The sequence below is a fragment of the Salmo salar genome, chromosome 04 (genome assembly GCF_965601325.2).
Source record: "Salmo salar chromosome 04, fSalSal1, whole genome shotgun sequence".
Taxonomy (NCBI): domain Eukaryota; kingdom Metazoa; phylum Chordata; class Actinopteri; order Salmoniformes; family Salmonidae; genus Salmo; species Salmo salar.
The window spans coordinates 86,845,359-86,865,661 of NC_138294.1; the positions used below are offsets into that span (position 1 = coordinate 86,845,359).

General features: G+C 44.4%; 1 protein-coding gene across 1 annotated transcript in view; it reads left to right on the forward strand.

The window, feature by feature from the left end:
- The first annotated feature begins 9,118 nt into the window (after positions 1–9,118).
- Positions 9,119–20,303, forward strand: part of LOC106603933 (sarcoplasmic/endoplasmic reticulum calcium ATPase 1) — a 104,123-nt gene continuing 92,938 nt past the window's right edge. Inside the window, exon 1 of the mRNA XM_014198187.3 lies at positions 9,119–9,461. Within this exon, the coding sequence (XP_014053662.1) occupies positions 9,344–9,461 (118 nt within the window). The 5' untranslated portion in view covers positions 9,119–9,343. The remainder of the gene's footprint in view (positions 9,462–20,303) is intronic.

The following is a 20,303-nucleotide window of genomic DNA, read 5'->3' on the forward strand; positions in this document are numbered from 1 at the left end:
CTAAAAGCATTGTATTTGGGACAAATCATTCGCTAAACCCTTGACCTCAGCTAAATCTTGTAATGAATAATGTGGAAATTGAGCAAGTTGAGGAGACTAAACTGCTTGGAGTAAACCTGGATTGTAAACTGTTATGGTCCAAACATATTGATGCAACAGTAGCTAAGATGGGGAGAGGTCTGTCCATAATAAAGTATTACTCTGCCTTTTAACAACAATATCAACAAGCCAGGTCCTACAGTCCCGAGTTTTGTCGCACTTTGACTACTGTTCAGTCGTGTGGTCAAGTGACACAAAGAGGGACTTGGGAAAAGTACAACTGTCCCAGAACAGGGCAGCACGGCTGGCCCTTAAATGTACACAGAGAGCTAACAATAATATGCATGTCAATCTCTCCTGGCTCTAAGTAGAGTTGAGATTGACTTCATCACTACTTGTTTTTGTAAGAAGTATTGACATGTTGAATGCACTGAGCTGTCTGTTTAAACTACTGGCACACAGCTAGGACATCCATGCCTACCCCACAAGACATGCCACCAGACGTCTCTTTACAGTCCCCAAGTCCAGAGCACAGTACTACATAGAGCCATGACTACATGGAACTCTATTCCACATCAAGTAACTCACGCAAGCAGTAAGATCAGATTTAAAAAAAACAGATAAAAATACACCTTATGTAACAGTGAGGACTGTGAAGAGACACACACAAGTACAAACACACATAACATACACACTATACACATACGTACACCTGGATAGAGTTGTAGTAGAGTAGTGGACAGAGGAAACACACAAAATGTATTTGGAAATCAGTCGTAAAATGTATTTTAATGTTTAAAAATAGTATTATAATGTATTTTACTGCCTTACTTTTTGCTGGACCCCAGGAAGAGTAGCTGCCTTGGCAGCAGCTAATGGGGATCCATAATAAATACAAATACAACAATTATAAGCACAGAAACATACACTACATGACCAAAAGTATGTGGACACCTGCATGTTGAACATCTAATTTCAAAATCATGGGCATTAATATGGAGTTGGTCCCCCCTTTCCTGCTATAACAGCCTCCTCTCTTCTGGGAAGGCTTTCCCCTAGATGTTGGAACATTTCTCCGGGGGACTTGCTTCCATTCAGCCACAAGAACATTAGTGAAGTCGGGCACTGGTGTTGGGCGATTAGGCCTGGCTCTCAGTCGGCGTTCCAATTCATCCCAAAGGTGTTATATGGGGTTTAGGTCAGGGCTCTGTGCAGGCCAATCAAGTTCTTCCACACCAATCTCGACAAACCATTTCTGTACGGACCTCGCTTTGTGCACTGGGGCATTGTCATGCTGAAACAGGAAAGGGCCTTCCCCAAACTGTTGCCTCGAAGTTGGAAACACAGAATCGTCTTGTGTATTCTGTAGTGTTAAGATTGCCCTTCACTGGAACTAAGGAGCCTGAACAATGAAAATCAGCCCCAGACATTATTCCTCCTCCACCAAACTGTACAGTTGGCACTATGCATTCAGGCAGGTAGTGTTCTCCTGGCATCCGCCAAACCCAGATTCGTCCATCGGACTGCCAGATGGTGAAGCGTGATTCATCACTCCAGAGAAAGCGTTTCCCCTGCTCCCGAGTACAATGGTGGCGAGCTTTACGTCACCCCAGCCAATGCTTAGCATTGCGCATGGGGATCTTAGGCTTGTGTGCGGCTGCTCGGCCATGGAAACCCATTTCATGAAGCTCCCAATGAACAGTTCTTGTGGTGACGTTGCTTCCAGAGGCAGTTTGGAACTCAGTAGTGAATGTTGCAACCGAGGACAGACGATTTTCACGCACTACGCGCTTCAGCACATGGCGGTCTTGTTCTGTGAGCTTGTGTGGCCTACCACTTCGTGGCTGAGCCGTTGTTGCTCCTAGATGTTTCCACTTCAAAATAATAGCGCTTACAGTTGACCGGGGCAGCTCAAGCAGGGTAGAGATTTGACGAACTGACTTGTTGGAAAGGTGCCACGTTGAAGTCACTGAACTCTTCATTAAGGTCATTCTACAGCCAGTGTTTGTCTATGGAGATTGCATGGCGGTGTGCTCGATTTTATACTCCTGTCAGCAACGGGTATGGCTGAAATAGCAGATTCCCCAAACTTGAAGGGGTGTCCACATACTTTTGTATGAACAGTGTATATTCCAAAATGAACTGTGGATATTTAAGGCATCTAAATAAATCAGAAAGAATGCCCATATAAGTACAAAGACAACCTGACCTTTACAGACATCCAGAAAGTGCAGGAGACTCTCTCTGAACATGGTAATCGTGTGGCATATCACTCAGGCATGTGAGAGGGAGGTAAATATCTCTTCACACATGGAATGCCACTGATTATTTACATGATGCAAATGAAGGCTGTGACCAAAAGAGAAGAAGAAAAATACCGCTGGAGGGCAGGCAGGCAGGCAGGCCGACAGACAGACAGACAGACAGACAGACAGACAGACAGACAGACAGACAGACAGACAGACAGACAGACAGACAGACAGACAGACAGACAAACTAAATGTTGTGTAACTGGAGTGGTGGCTAGGACGGAGAGATAGAGAGAGAAAGAGAGAGAAAAAGGGAGAGATAGAGAGTACAGGGAGAGGTGGAGGATTTCCCTTTCGTAATAACTTTGGCACCCAAGGGGTTCCCTTGAAATGTGTGGAGCCAAAAGGGCTCTCTTACAGTGCCTTCAGAAAGTATTCATACCCCTTGACTTACTTCACATTTTGTTGTGTTACTGAATTCGAAATGGATTAAATAGATGTTTTTCTCTCACCCATCTACATACAGTATACACACAATAGCCAATAATGGCAACGTGAAAACATGTGTTCAGAAATGCTTGCAAATTTATTGAAAATGAATATCTAATTTACATAAGTATTTACACCCGAGTCAACACTTTGTGGAAGCACCACTGGCAGCAATTACAGCTTTGAGTCTTTCTGGTTAAATCTCTAAGAGCTTTCCACACCTGGATGGTGCAACATTTGCCTATTTTTCTTTTCAAAATTCTTCAAGCTCTGTCAAAATTGGTTGTTGATCATTGCTAGACAACCATTTTCAGGTCTTGCCATAGATTTAAGTAGATTTAAGTCAAAACTGTACCTCGGTGTAGACTTGGCCGGGTGTTTTAGGTTATTGTCCTGCTGAAAGGTGAAATAATCTCCCAGAGTCTGGTGGAAAGCAGACTGAATCAGGTTTTCGTCTAGGATTTTGCCTGTGCTTAGCTCCATTCCATATATTTTTCATACTAAAAAACTCCCCAGTCCTTAACTACCACAAGCATACCCATAACATGCAGCCTCCACTACTCTTGAAAATATGGAGAGTTGTACTCAGTAATGTGTTGGTTTTAGATTTGCCCCAAACAAATGTCACCAGACGGACGGACGGACGGACGGACAGACGGACAGACCAGCTACAATGTTAAAGTACTGAATTGTATAGTACAGCATAGTCTAGTTCAAAGGCCCAGTGCAGTCAAAAAACATGATTTGCCTGTGATTTATTTACATTTATACACAATGAGGTTGGAACAGTACTGTTAAATTGTGAAAATGATGATAATGCCCTTTTAGTGTAAGAGCAGTCTGAAAAGGCCGCCTGAAATTTCAGCTTGTTTTGGTGGGATGGAGTTTTGGCCTGTCTGGTGACATCACCAGGTGGTAAATTGGTTAAACAGACCAATAAGAAAGACAGTTCCAAACCTCTCTGCCAATAACAGCTAGCTTTCAGTTTTCACCTTCCCACTCAGACCACTCCCACCAAAATTCTTGCTTGAGAAATTGCACTTTCCGAATAAGTTATTTTTGTTTCTTTTTTTACCATTTTAATTGAAAACAATCACAGTAAGGTACTTAATTGTTATCCAGAAATGATTTGATATTGAGATAAAAAAATAAAAAAAACTGCATTGGACCTTTAAGCATTGAGCTGTGGTCACTGTATCTATAAGTCTTATCCGCTGCATGGGTGTCTGACTGTGGGCTAGTCATGGCATGGCTGCATGAGAAGAAGTCCGATTTTCAAAGTGGCCCAATGCCTATTATGTACAGTGCATTCCTAAAGTATTCAGACCCCTTCCCCTTTTCCACATTTTGTTACATTACAGCGTTATTCTAACATGGATTAAATAAAAAATATCCTCATCAATCTATACATAATACCCTATAATGACAAATCTAAAACAGGTTTCTAGAAATGTTAGGAAATGTATAAAAAAAACTGAAATAACGTAGTGTTCAGACCCTTTGCCATGAGACTTGAAATTGAGCTCAGGTGCATCTTGTTTTCATTGATCATCCTTGAGATGTTTGTACAGCTTGATTGGAGTTCACCTGGGGTATATTCAATTGGACATGATTTGGAAAGGCACACACCTGTCTATATAAGGTCCCACAGTTGACAGTGCATGTCAGAGCAAAAACCAAGCCATGAGGTTGAAGGAATTGTCCATAGAGCTCCGAGACAGGACTGTATCGAAGCACAGGTCTGGGGAAGGGTACCAAAAAATGTCTGCAGCATCCCCAAGAACATAGTTGCCTCCATCATTCTTAAATGGAAAAAGTTTAGAACCACCAGGACTCTTCCTATAGCTGGCCACCTGTCCAAACTGAGCAAAAGGGGGAGAAGAGCCTTGGTCAGGGAGGTGACTAAGAACCCCATTGTAACTCTGACAGAGATCCAGAGATCCTCTGTGGAGATCCTTCCAGAAGGACAACCATCTCTGCAGCACTCCACCAATCAGGCCTTTATGGTAGAGTGGCCAGACGGAAGCCACTCCTCAGTAAAAGGCACGTGACAGCCCGCTTTGAGTTTGCCAAAAGGCACCTAAAGGACTCTCAGACCATGAGAAACAAGATTCTCTGGTATGATGAAACCAAGATTGAACTCTTTGGCTTGAATGCCAAGCGTCACATCTGGAGGAAACCTGGCACCATCTCTACGGTGAAGCATGGTGGTGGCAGCATCATGCTGTAGGGATGTTTTTCAGCGGCAGGGACTGGGAGACTTGTGAAGATCAATGGAAAGATGAACGGAGCAAAGTACAGAGAGGTCCTTGATGAAAACCTGCTCCAGAACGCTTTGGACCTCAGAATGGGGGTGAAGGTTCACCTTCAAACAGGACAACGACCCTAAGCACATAGCCAAGACAACGCAGGATTTGCTTCGGGACAAGTTTCTGAATGTCCTTGAGTGGCCCAGCTAGAGCCTGGACTTGAATCCGATCGAACATCTCTGGAGAGACCTGAAAATAGCTGTGCAGCGACACTCCCCAACCAACCTGACAGAGCTTGAGAAAATTTGTAGAGAGAAGAACGGGAGAAACTCCCCAAATTCAGGTGTGCCAAGCTTGTAGCGTCATATCCAAGAAGACTCAAGGCTATAATAACTACCAAAGGTGCTTCAACAAGTAAAGGGTCTGAATACTTCTGTAAATGTGATATTTCCGTTTTTAAAAACCTGTTTTTGCTTTGTCATTATGGGTTAGTGTGTGTAGATTGAGGGGGGGGGGACTGAATCCATTTTAGGATAAGGCTGTAACGTAACAACATGTGGAAAATGTCAAGGGGTCTGAATACTTTCCAAATGCACTGTATAGTATAGTTCTGAAAGTTATGTAAGCGCTTTAAGTTATAAATAAGTTGAGCTGTGAGAGATAGGACAGAACTAGAGCACCCTGTTCCCTTTCTTCTTCCAGCCCACTGCCTACTATCTGCAGTACAGTACGGGGCCTTCTTATCTTCTGCATAGCTACGAAGGAGATCTTACTGCAGTAACGTCATATTGTTGAGTCTCAGTCTCAGATAAGATCAAACTTGTACCAACACCTATACCCTTCCTTTTGTAGGCTACTCCTACTGCAGTTTCACCCCAGTTGTGAGTTGTGCAGAACTGAGAAAGTATCAGAATAAATCAAGCAGCTGCAGGCTAACGCGACATAAGCGTATATATATATTTCATTTTTCATTTTTCTTATCTCAACTTACTATTGAGAGTAAGAATAGTAAAATAAACCAGGAACCATTTAGAAATGTGTTTTTTTCATCATTCAGTCACTGAAAGTCACCCAATTAGCCATGTCATCTAACAATAATCATGGCTGCATAACCACCAGGCATGCTGGGCACGTGCCCAGGGCCCTGACCTCAAGGGGGACGCTATTGATTTTGTTAGTCTTTCTTACTTAGATGTCATATTAACATGGCATAAGTCATGGCAAAATGGATAGAATTGCAGGAAAATACTTGTAAAACTGCACATTTCTTCTCTCTGCACCATGGCAGAAATAGTAGAATTTCATGAAATTTGTTATAAAATTGCTACATTTTCTCTCTGCCCAATTGCAAAACGTGTAGAATTGCATAAAACTTGCTTTAAAATGGCAACATTTTCTCTACACCCCATGTTAAAATGTGTAGAATTGATGGAAATTAACTTTAAAACGTTGTTTTTTCTCTCTGCTGTTAAGAAGGGGGCCACAAAATGTTTTGCCGCAAGGTGGGGGGGGGGCCCATCCAAATATTGCTTAGAGACCCCAAAAGGCAAGAGCCGGCCCTGGATTCAAGGATGACCCAGGTGCACACCATTCAAGGACAGTAACTCACTTACCTAACTAGCTCATAGTGTGACGTGAAGTGCTGTGTAGGAGTTGCGTGGGGGCATTAGATTAGTCAACATTTGATTACACTCAATTGGCAAACTATTTCCAGAGATGTAGACTACAGCTATTCCGAGAAGTACAAAATCAGGAAAGTCTCATTTTATGAAACTGTCTTTAGGAGTCTTTTAAATAAGCTGTCCAGTGTTTACAGAAATATTATATACACTGCTCAAAAAAATAAAGGGAACACTTAAACAACACAATGTAACTCCAAGTCAATCACACTTCTGTGAAATCAAACTGTCCACTTAGGAAGCAACACTGATTCACAATAAATTTCACATGCTGTTGTGCAAATGGAATAGACAACAGGTGGAAATTATACGCAATTAGCAAGACACCCCCAATAAAGGAGTGGTTCTGCAGATAGGGACCACAGACCACTTCTCAGTTCCTATGCTTCCTGGCTGATGTTTTGGTCACTTTTGAATGCTGGCGGTGCTTTCACTCTAGTGGTAGCATGAGACGGAGTCTACAACCCACACAAGTGGCTCAGGTAGTGCAGCTCATCCAGGATGGCACATCAATGCGAGCTGTGGCAAGAAGGTTTGCTGTGTCTGTCAGCGTAGTGTCCAGAGCATGGAGGCGCTACCAGGAGACAGGCCAGTACATCAGGAGATGTGGAGGAGGCCATAGGAGTGCAACAACCCAGCAGCAGGACCGCTACCTCCGCCTTTGTGCAAGGAGGAGCAGGAGAAGCACTGCCAGAGCCCTGCAAAATGACCTCCAGCAGGCCACAAATGTGCATGTGTCTGCTCAAACTGTCTGAAACAGACTCCATGAGGGTGGTATGAGGGCCCGACGTCCACAGGTGGGGGTTGTACTTACAGCCCAACACCGTGCAGGGCGTTTGGCATTTGCCAGAGAACACCAAGATTGGCAAATTCGCCACTGGCGCCTTGTGCTCTTCATAGATGAAAGCAGGTTCACACTGAGCACGTGACAGACGTGACAGAGTCTTGAGACGCCGTAGAGAACGTTCTGCTGCCTGTAACATCCTCCAGCATGACCGGTTTGGCGGTGGGTCAGTCATGGTGTGGGGTGGCATTTCTTTGGGGGGCCGCACAGCCCTCCATGTGCTCGCCAGAGGTAGCCTGACTGCCATTAGGTACCGAGGTGAGATCCTCAGACCCCTTGTGAGACCATATGCTGGTGCGGTTGGCCCTGGGTTCCTCCTAATGCAAGACAATGCTAGACCTCATGTGGCTGGAGTGTGTCAGCAGTTCCTGCAAGAGGAAGGCATTGATGCTATGGACTGGCCCGCCCGTTCTCCAGACCTGAATCCAATTGAGCACATCTTGGACATCATGTCTCGCTCCATCCACCAACGCCACGTTGCACCACAGACTGTCCAGGAGTTGGTGGATGCTTTAGTCCAGGTCTGGGAGGAGATCCCTCAGGAGACCATCCGCCACCTCATCAGGAGCATGCCCAGGCGTTGTAGGGAGGTCATACAGGCACGTGGAGGCCACACACACTACTGAGCCTCATTTTGACTTGTTTTATTGACATTACATCAAAGTTGGATCAGCCTGTAGTGTGGTTTTCCACTTTAATTTTGAGTGTGACTCCAAATCCAGACCTCCATGTGTTGATAAATTGGATTTCCATTGATTATTTTTGTGTGATTTTGTTGTCAGCACATTCAACTATGTAAAGAAAAAAGTATTTAATAAGATTATTTCTTTCATTCAGATCTAGGATGTGTTGTTTAAGTGTTCCCTTTATTTTTGTGAGCAGTATATTATGAATTACAATATGAAATAAGTATGTATGTATGTATGTGTAATGAAGTATGTATAAAAACAGCTTTTCTGTGTTTGAATGGTGTGGCCATACATATCACAACAACAGAATGGTCTGGGCATATACTGGTCAATAAAAGTATTAATGACAAGTAAACAGCTGATTGGCCAGCTCAGCCAATGAGACGTCTCACACAAAAACATGACGTCATCCTCTATGAGGAAATAGAAAGCAAGTTTGAGGTGGGATTTTTGAAGTGTTTTTTTTTTCTCTCTCATTTATGCTTTTGTCATAAATACGAGTATAGGACGAGTCTACCACATTTTTGGGGTATGAGTTAACAGATTATAAGCTTTTAAAAGTCAGATTTTCTTTGTGCACAAGATGATGTGCCAAAAGGGAAGAGATCCATAACCACAAGCATGAACTAATGACATATGAAACATCTGTATCTTGAGAATGACATATTATTACCTCCTGTGACTTTTCATATGCGGTGCATAAGAACTATAGGCCTAAACCGAGAAGACACGGGCGGTCCGTATTTGGTTTACCAAAACGATGGGAGTTTAGAACAGCTTTCCACTCAGGTAATGAGAACCAATAGGAAGGCAAGGGAGTGTTCACGCTGACGGAGAGAGGCGTTCCCTGCGCAGTCTCAACACATCACACCTTGTGGTTCTGATGAAGCGCTGACTGCAGTAGGATCTATTGGCAAATACAGTTGTCTTGAACAGGAATCCGGCGGCGCAGCTCGCAGAAGAGGAGGCAGGTGACCGTCTGGCAGGCAGATCCACCTCCGCGGAAAACGACTGTATATGACACCTTTATTGTCGTAATAGATGTTCCATATTTAACTACATGCCTTTTAATTGAATTGTTTAGTTAGTCAGTTCTCTCTCCGAGATGGATAGCGCGCACACGAAATCCGCTTCTGAAGTTTTAGAGAACTTCAGTGTGAACGAAAACACTGGACTCACACTTGAACAAGTGAAATCTAATTTTGAAAAATATGGACCGAACGGTGAGTAACATTGTTGCTGTTTACTGTTATTCAGTTTACCTGGTTGAGTGTTAAATGTAATTCTTCCACAGTCACGGATTTCATTGAGCAGTTTAGGGAAGTTGGTTACATTATTTCCCGCGCCTTATTGAAAAACAGGAATATCTGTCGCATACATCCTGCAAATGTTCCTTCCACCCTACATCTGTTGACTGATCTTATGCTTGACGCTACTGCCCGTTTTGTGATTTCATTTTCTTTTAATCACACTTCACCGAGCTACATTGCGTTTATCGCTTTAAACAAAGTTGTGTGTACGTGGGGAAACAACGCACTGAACACGAACGCTCCTTATCACGGATAACTATTATTCGACCACATTAATAATATAGTATGCTATTATTGTAACACCTGTATTTAGGCTGGACGTCTATCGCATCGGTTTTGTAATGCATTCATGAATGTATTTTTGTTTTTTGGGGGGGGGGCGTAGACCAGCCTTATTGCATAGTGCAATACAGTAACAATTTAATTTGGGGCTATAGTCAACAATAGGAATAGCCTTTACACATTATGGTACCATCTAGCTTTTTGATCATGACTCTGTTCCATTACATGACACATCTTCTATACGGGGGATTTGTTCGATGCTCGGTCTGAACATTAACATGCATCGCTTGCAATAGAAGCATAAGGACCTTATCTTTCCATATCAGCGATACATAATTATAAAACAAAAGGTAAAAGTGATACATACCTTTTTTAAATAGGGTTAGGGTCCCCCCCATATTTCCACGTTACAGCGTGTTTCTACGGAAAGCAGACAGAAGACCGTGGACTACCTGTGCTAATGAGCTTTCTGGCTCTTCTGAACACCTGTGTGTAAACGAAAGATGGACGCCACAAACGTGTTGTCACTGAAAGATTTTCGGCTGCAACTGTGTTAAAACAGTGTACATACAGTAAGTGTGTTTTTTGCATTTTTTTTAAAATCATTTTCATGTGATATTAAAGTACAGGGATTTATGTGTCTAAAACCGTACCGCAGTTGGTAATCGATTCCCGTTTTTAGAGGAGGGTGTATTTTATTTTAGTTTTTTACTTCCAGAGCCAATTCGCCCTTTTAAACAGAACATGTAAGGTCTTTGGACTATGGAATAACTTTAGGCTTGAGCTCATTTGAGAACAACTATTCCACCTTTCATTTAAAGATAAATAAATAACATATTATTACATGTCATTCCTGCTATAGACAGTCTACCATTCCATGTGAATGGATATTTCACCTGAGAGGCAGTCAATCAAGTTGATAAGGAGGAAGTGTTTCTGCGGGATATTCTGTAAAATACACAACGGATAGAGAGAACTTGATTTATCTGTTTCCATTTCAACCTCATTAGTTGTATTACACATTGGTTAAAAGTTACACACTCATGCCATGGTAGGCTACTGTAACAAGGGGAAGAGACTGGCATTTAGTGATCATTCTGGATTCCACTATGGCACGCTCAATTGAGGAACAGAGGGGGCCAAGGCGACGTGCTTAACACAGCACACTCACATATTTGGTCTTTAGACTTAGTACCATAATCATAACATTCATACGTTGAGGAAACTCTCTTCTTCTACTTCTGGGAGAAAGCGGAACAACGGCAAATATCCAGGACCATCCCTCAATGTGCTCAAAGGGGTGTTTTTATAGGCTACAATCTGTTGATGATGCAGTATAATGCTTCACGTCTTTTCCTCAGTGGGTTTTATTGGATCAAAGCCTTCCTCTAAAGCCTTAATCAGATGTAGATGTGGTGCTGCTTAATGGATGTTTTACTGAACTTGGCACCTTTACAATGGTCCTGAGTCTACGGCCTGATTATTTTTGCATGGTGGCTGGTGCTTTTTAGCCATAGAGGAGGGCTGCTGCTGCGCTGTATCATTAGTGAGAACCAGCAGTCCTTTGTTGCACAGAGCGAGAACCTACCCTGAGATCTGTGTGTGGCTGTGACGACTTCATGGAAAAATAAACGTCTTGTTACAGATAGCGTCTCTTTCGTTGCTAGCTGTGAACTGACTTCCCGTGTGTGTGTGTGTGTGCTCGTAGATATGTTTGCTTAAGGGAATACCCTTTCCTCTCTTGGCTGTAAACCAGGGTTGCGTTCAGTAGGGCACCACATTGTGGAACATTCACATATAAATATATTCTGTGGAACAAACATGCCTCTCGGACATGTAGAAGAAGCAATCTTGTCGGGTCTGTTCATGAAATGTCTATCTCCAACGTTCCACTGTATATTTCCTGCTGAACGTGACCAATGTCCCGCTCTCTAATCCCTCACAGCCAACAACACAAGGAAAAGGAAGTGTTATTTTAAGTTTTAATAGCTACATGTCTCAGCTGAATAGTGTATGTGGCACAATGAACGGCTCGTTCCCCTATGCCGACAAACCCGCCACAGCCTGCCTTTTGTAGTTGACAGCAGCGACTCCCAGTACTTGGATTACCAAGTTGGTTACAACGACTCACGACAATGAGTTTGGTGGTTGCAGAGAGGGAGCTGCTGTTCAAAGTGTGTGGGAATGCTTTTCTGTTACAAACCCTCCATGATTACTTCTTGCTCTCTGACACCGAGATGGATTGTTTTCATAGGGAGAAGACAGGAGCTGTTCTGTAATCTGGTTTATTATTATTATTACACCTGTAGACAACATGACCACAAACAAACATGTCCTGCAAACTAATCTCTTACTGGTGAACACAAACACCATTAGGTAGGTTATTGCTGTATGGCAGTACTTTTGGGCTTGGGGAACTCGTAAGGCCATAAGCCTAATTATCAAAGAGAATATGTTGTCAGTCAGTTTACCTGGTAAAGTAAGGGTAAATAAATCTGCTGTGCATGAGGGAATATTTCTGAATATTTCTAATGTATTTAGGGGTAACTCAGAAGAAAATAAAAGGTTATGAACTAGGGAAGCCCCTTGTTCCTTCAAGCGATCTGCTCGGCTATAGCAGGTACTAGCAACATTACAGGGGAAGATGTATCGGTTTGCCAGTTTCTTAGACACAGACATAACATTCCTATGTTAGTACAGGACGGGAGACCTATTTCACGCTTTGTCTGGCCCTGGAACTCCTGGACGGAGTGTTCATTAGGCACCAAATGGAAACTAAAGTGGACTATCTGGATTTATAGTCGTTTTCTATTGGGAAAACCTTTTTCTACAGTATTCTCAGATCACGACCATGGGCACTGTAGGGGAGACTCCTCCATTTTAGACCATACATTGTCACCGTTGGTCAGAGTTGGGTTGTGCCTTGGTGTTACTGTTATCCTAGCATAGCACATATATTTAGTCATGTCTGTCTTACCCCTAGTCAAAACCTGTGCTATCATTATGGAAGCCACATCTCCTTTTATTTTGAAACTGATAGGGGGGGAAAAACATTTTGTTTTGTGACAGCAAAAGTTTTCACCCTGTGTTTTACATACTCAAAGCTGGAATATTTGAGTGGGGTTGATGACATTAACATGGTCAAAAACATTGGTTGTCATTTAATGAGTTGGTTTTAATTGTTACAAATGGTGATAAACACAAGCAAGCAGAGTATATTTCAGTTGTTTCCTTCATGTTAAGAGGACTTGAACCTTCTGTCCACACAGACCATTGGGACTGGCGCTTAGTGTCCTTGCTACTTCAGGCCACACCACACGCACCCACACCCATCCGGTAATATGGACTGTGTGTGTCATTCACAAGAATATTTACAACTTCTCTTTTTGTCTGCTGGTGTTACTTGTGAAGACCGCGACTCTGAGCGTGTGTGTAGTGAAAGAAGACACAGGCCTCTCTGCACGCTGAACGTACTATAACAAAGGATGTTGCTTTGAGAACGTGCGTGTGTGGTGACTTGTATTTGCAGCTTGCACCCCCCACCCACATGAAGGGTGGTTTAAAAAAAGCTTTTTTGTACCCCTGTGTTTGTGTAAGAGAAATGAGCCAGCACGCCGGCTCTGTCGTCTGGCTGGGGCTGCTGACTTAATGTTTGTAAAACACAGACCCTTACCCTACGTAAAACACAGACCCTTACCCTACGTAAAACACAGACCCTTACCCTACGTAAAACACAGACCCTACGTAAAACACAGCCCCTACGTAAAACACAGACCCTTACCCTACGTAAAACACAGACCCTTACCCTACGTAAAACACAGACCCTTACCCTACGTAAAACACAGACCCTTACCCTACGTAAAACACAGACCCTTACCCTACGTAAAACACAGACCCTTACCCTACGTAAAACACAGACCCTTACCCTACGTAAAACACAGACCCTTACCCTACGTAAAACACAGACCCTTACCCTACGTAAAACACAGACCCTTACCCTACGTAAAACACAGACCCTTACCCTACGTAAAACACAGACCCTGCCCTATGTAAAACAGACTAGGGTTGAGTGGCGGAAACCTGGTTACCAAGACTTACGACCCAAAACTACTCCCTTTTCCCAGGATAAACAACTGAGAAACCGGTAAATTTTAATAAATTATTTATAAACTCAGCAAAAAAAAGAAACGTCCTCTCACTGTCCACTGTGTTTATTTTCGGGGGGGGGGGGGGGGTCAAAAGTAACAGTCAATATCTGGTGTGGCCACCAGCTGCATTAAGTACTGCAGTGCATCTCCTCCTCATGGACTGTACCAGATGTGCCAGTTCTTGCTGTGAGATGTTACCCCACTCTTCCACCAAGGCACCTGCAAGTTCCCAGACATTTCTGGGGAGAATGGCCCTGGCCCTCACCCTCCGATCCAACAGGTCCCAGACGTTCTCAATGGGATTGAGATCCAGGCTCTTCGCTGGCCATGGCAGAACACTGACATTCCTGTCTTGCAGGAAATCACGCACAGAACGAGCAGTATGGCTGGTGGCATTGTCATACTGGAGGGTCATGTCAGGATGAGCCTGCAGGAAGGGTACCACATGAGGGAGGAGGATGTCTTCCCTGTAACGCACAGCGTTGAGATTGCCTGCAATGACAACAAGCTCAGTCCGATGATGCTGTGACACACCGCCCCAGACCATGACCGACCCTCCACCTTCAAATCGATCCCGCTCCAGAGTACAGGCCTCGGTGTAACGCTCATTCCTTCGACGATAAACGCGAATCCGACCATCACCCCTGGTGAGACAAAACCACGACTCGTCAGTGAAGAGCACTTTTTGCCAGTCCTGTCTGGTCCAGCGACTGTGGGTTTGTGCCCGTAGGCGACGTTGTTGCCGGTGATGTCTGGTGAGGACCTGCCTTACAACAGGCCTACAAGCCCTCAGTTCAGCCTCTCCCAGCCTATTGTGGACAGTCTGAGCACTGATGGAGGGATTGTGCGTTCCTGGTGTAACTTGGGCAATTGTTGTTGCCATCCTGTACCTGTCCCGTAGGTGTGATATTCGGATGTACCGATCCTGTGCAGGTGGTGTTACACGTGGTCTGCCACTGCGAGGACGATCAGCTGTCCGTCCTGTCTCCCTGTAGCGCTGTCTTAGGCATCTCTCAGTACGGACATTGCAATGTATTGCCCTGGCCACATCTGCAGTCCTCATGCCTCCTTGCAGCATGCCTAAGGCACGTTCACGCAGATGAGCAGCAACCCTGGGCCGCTTTAGGCAGCTTTAGTGTCCTAAGTTTTCATAACTGTGACCTTAATTGCCCAACGTCTGTAAGCTCTTAGTGTCTTAACGACCGTTCCACAGGTGCGTGTTCAGTTCATTGTTTATGGTTCATTGAACAAGCATGGGAAACAGTGTTTAAACACTTTACTATCAGATCTGTGAAATTATTTGGATTTTTACCAATTATCTTTGAAAGACAGAGTCCTGAAAAAGGGACGTTTCTTTTTTTTGCTGAGTTTGAGTGGAATAGAACTGTTAAATGATATTTGATGTCTAAGTGTAGCTTCTCTATTGCCTTGTCTCTGCATGATGATTCACCAATGTTCACGGTGGGGACCAACAGCCCGTCTCAAAATGGAGCACAGACCTCAGCTATAAGGCCATAGACAGATCATCTCATCATGGTAACTTTTTTTTCTTGTGACAGGTAGGTAGGCCTACAAGGGGGCGGAGTTGCAATCTACTGCAGCGTTCTGCCATGCTATCCAGGTCTGTGGCCAAACAATTGAGCTTCTACTTTTAAAAATCCACCTTTCCAGAAACAAGTCTCTCACCGTTGCCGCTTGCTATAAACCACCTTCTGCCCCCAGCTGTGCCCTGGACACCATATGTGAATTGATTGCCCCCCCATCTATCTTCAGAGCTTGTGCTGTTAGGTGACCTAAACTGGGACATGCTTAACACCCCAGCCATCCTACAATTTAAGTTTGATGCACTCAATCTCACACAAATGATCAAATCCGTAACCATGGGCACCCTCCTTAGATCTCATCCTGACCAACTTGCCCTCCAAATACACCTCTGCTGTCTTCAACCAGGATCTCAGCGATCACTTGCGTCCGTAATGGGTCAGAGGTCAAACGACCACCCCTCATCACTGTCAAAACGCTCCCTAAAACACTTCAACGATTAGGCATTTCTAAACGACATGGCCCAGATATCCTGGAAGGATATTGACCTCATTCCATCAGTAGAAGATGCCTGGGTATTCTTTTAAAAGTGCTTTTCTCACAATATTAAATAAACATGCCCCATTCAAAAAATGTAGACCCAGGAACAGATATAGCCCGTGGTTCACTCCAGACCTGACTGCCTTTGACCAGTACAGAAATATCCTGTGGCGAACTGCATTAGCATCAAATAGCCCCCGCGTTATGCAACTTTTCATGGAAGTTAGGAACCAATATACACAGGCAGTTAGGAAAGCAAAGGCTAGCTTTTTCAAACAGAAGTTTGCATCCTGCAGCACAAACTCACAAAAGTTCTAAGACACTGTAAAGTCCATGGAGAATAAGAGCACCTCCTCCCACTGCACTGAGACTAGGAAACACTGTCACCACCGATAAATCCACTATCATTGAGAATTTCAATAAGTATTTTTCTACGGCTGGCCATGCTTTCCACCTTGCCACCCCTACCCTGGTCAACAACCCTGCTCCCCCCACAGCAACTTGCCCAAGCCTCCCCCATTTCTTCTTCACCCAAATCCAGATAGCTGATGTTCTGAAAGAGCTGCAAAATCTGGACCCCTACAAATCAGCAGGGCTAGACATTCTGGACCCTCTCTTTCTAAAATGATCTGCCGCAATTGTTGCAACCCCTATTTCTAGCCTGTTCAACCTCTCTTTCGTATCGTCTGAAATCCCTAAAGATTGGAAAGCTGCCACAGTCACCCCCCCCCCTTCAAAGGGGGAGACACTCTATAGACCCAAACTGCTAAAGACCTACATCTATCCTGCCCTGCCTTACTAAAACCTTCGAAAGCCAAGTTAACAAACAGATCACTGACCATTTCGAATCCCACCGTAACTTCTCCGCAATGCAATCTGGTTTCCGAGCTGGTCATGGGTGCACCTCAGCCTCGCTCAAGGTCCTAAATTATATCATAACCTCCATCAACAAGGGACAATTCTGTGCAGCTGTATTCATAGACCTGGCCAAGGATTTCGACACTGTCAATCACCACATTCTTATCGGCAGACTCAATAGCCTTGGTTTCTCAAATGACTGCTTCGCCTGGTTCAACTACTTCTCAGACAGAGATCAGTGTGTCAAATTGGAGGACCTGTGGTCTGGACCTCTGGCAGTCTCTATGGGGGTGCCACAGGGTTCAATTCTCGGGCCGACTCTTTTCTCTGTATATATCAATGATGTCTCTCTTTCTGCTGGTGATTCTCTGACCCACCTCTACGCAGACGATACCATTCTGTTTACTTCTGGCCCTTCTTTGGACACTGTGTTAACAACCCTCCAGACGAGCTTCAATGCCATACAACTCTCCTTCTGTGGCCTCCAACTGCTCTTAAATGCAAGTAAAACTGAATGCATGCTCTTCAACCGATCGATACCAGCACCTGCCTGCCGGTCCAGCATCACTACTCTGGACGGTTCCGACTTAATTTGTGGACATCTACAAATACCTAGGTGTCTGGTTAGACTGTAAACTCTCCTTCCAGACTCACATTAAGCATCTCCAATCTAAAATTAAATTCCTATTTTGCAACAAAGCCTCCTTCAGTCATGCCACCAAACATACCCTCGTAAAACTATCCTACTGATCCTTGACTTCGGCGACGTCATTTACAAAATAGCCTCAACACTCTACTCAGCAAATTGGATGCAGTCTATCACAGTGCCATCTGTTTTGTCACCAAAGCCCCATATACTACCCACCACTGCGACCTGTATGCTGGTTCGCTTCATATTTGTCGCCAAACCCACTGGCTCCAGGTCATCTATAAGTCTTTGCTAGGTAAAGCCCCGCCTTATCTCAGCTCACTGGTCACCATAGCAGCACCCACACGAAGCACGCGCTCCAACAGGTATATTTCACTGGTCACCCCCAAAGCCAATTCCTCCTTTGGCCGCCTTTCCTTCCAGTTCTCTGCTGCCAATGACTGGAACGAACTGCAAAAATCACTGAAGCTGGAGACTCATATCTCCCTCACTAACTTTAAGCTCCAGCTGTCAGAGCCGCTCACAGTTCACTGCACCTGTACATAGCCCATCTGTAAATAGCCCATCCAACTACCTCATCCCCATATTGTTATTTATTTTTTTGCTCCTTTGCACCCCAGTATCTCTACTTGCACATCTATCACTCCAGTATTTTATTGCTAAAATGTAATTATTTCACCACTATGGCCTATTTATTGCCTTACCTCCCTTATCTCACCTCATTTGCACACACTGTATATAGACTTTTTTTCTTCCTATTGTGTTCTTGACTATACGTTTTGTTTATTCCATGTGTAACTCTGTTTTTGTCGCTTTGCTTTATCTTGGCCAGGTTGCAGTTGTAAATGAGAACTTGTTGTCAACTGGCCTACCTGGTTAAATAAAGGTGAAATAAAATTAAAATGATAAAGGTGAAATATAAAGTATAAACATGTCCATCTGGCTTTCGGGGTAACCTTATTTATTCAAAAATCAAATCCAATTTGATTGGTCACATGGTTAGCAGATGTTAATGCGAGTGTAGCAAAATGCTTGTGCTTCTAGTTCCGACAGTGCAGTAATATCTAACAATTCTCCATCTACCTAATACACACATCTAAAGGGGTGAATGAGAATATGTACATATAAGTATATGGATGAGCGATGGCCCAGCGGGATAGGCAATGTGCCGTAGATGGTATAAAATACAGTATATACCTGTGATGGGAGTAATGTAAGATGTGTAAACATTATCAAAGTAGCATTGTATAAAGTGGCTAGTGATCCATTTTATTGAAGTGTCCAGTGAGTATGTCTCAATGTAGGCAGCAGCCTCTGAGTTAGTGATTGCTGTTTAGCAGTCTGATGGCCTTGAGATTGAGAAACAGCTTCTATCTCTCGGTCCCAGCTTTGATGCACCTGTACTGATGTGCCTTCAGGAGGATAGCAGTGTGAACAGGCAGTGGCTCGGGTGGTTGTTGTTCTTGACAATCTTTTTGGCCTTTGGGTGCTGTAGGTGTCATGGAGAGCAGTTAGTGTTGCCCCCGGTGATGTGATGTGCATACCGCACAACCCTCTGGAGAGCCTTGTGTTTGAGGGCAGTACAGTTGCCTTACCAGGATGTGATGCAGCCCCACAGGATGCTCTCGATTTGTCAGGGTTTTGGGTGACGACAAATTTCTTCAGCCTCCTGAGGTTGAAGATGCGCTGTTGCGCCTTCACCACACTGTCTGTGTGGGAGGACCATTTCAGTTTGTCTGTGATGTGTACGCCCAGCAACTTTCCACCTTCTCACTGCTGTCGTTTCGATGTGGATAGGGGGATGCTCCCTCTGATGTTTCCTGAGGTCCACGATCTTTTTGTTTTGTTGAAATTGAGTGAGCGGTTGTTTTCTTGACACCACACCAAGTGCCCTCACTTCCTCCCTGTAGGCTGTCTCCTTGTTGTTGGTAATCAAGCACACTACTGTTGTGTCGTCTGCAAACTTGATGATTTGAGTTGGAGGCGTGCATGGCCACGCAGTCAGGTGAACAGGGAGTACAGGAGAGGGCTGAGCACACACGCTTGTGGGGCCCCAGTGTTGAGGGTCAGTTAAGTGGAGAAGTCGTTTCCTACCTTCACCACCTGGGGGTGGCCCGTCAAAGTCCAGGACCCAGTTGCACAGAGCGGGGTTGAGACCCAGGGCCTCCAGCTTGATGATGAGCTTGGAGGGTACTATGGTGTTGAATGCTGAGTTGTAGTCAATGAACAGCATTCTTACATAGGTATTCTTTTTGTCCAGATGAGAGAGGGCAGTGAATGGCGGTTGTGTCATCTGTGGACCTGTTGGGGCGGTATGCAACCTGAAGTGCGTCTAGGGTGGCCGGTAAGGTGGCGGTGATATAATCCTTGACTAGCCTCTCAAAGCACTTCATGATGACAGAAGTAAGTGCTACGGGGCGGTAGTCATTTAGTTATCTTTGCCTTCTTGGGTACAGCAACAATTCTAGCCATCTTGAAGCATGTGGGGACAACAGACTGGGATAGTGAGCGATTTTAAATATGTCCGTAAACACACCAGCCAGCTGGTCTATGCATGCTCTGAGGACGCGGCTAGGGATGCCGTCTGGGCCAGCAGCCGTCTCGTGTCTGAGCCGTTGAATTGCGACTCCACCTTGTCTCTACCTTGTCCAGACCTCTTTCCATGGTTTGATGCGGTGGATTGCGCTTTCACTTTTGTGCAAATGCCGCCATCCATACATGGTTTCTGGTTAGGGT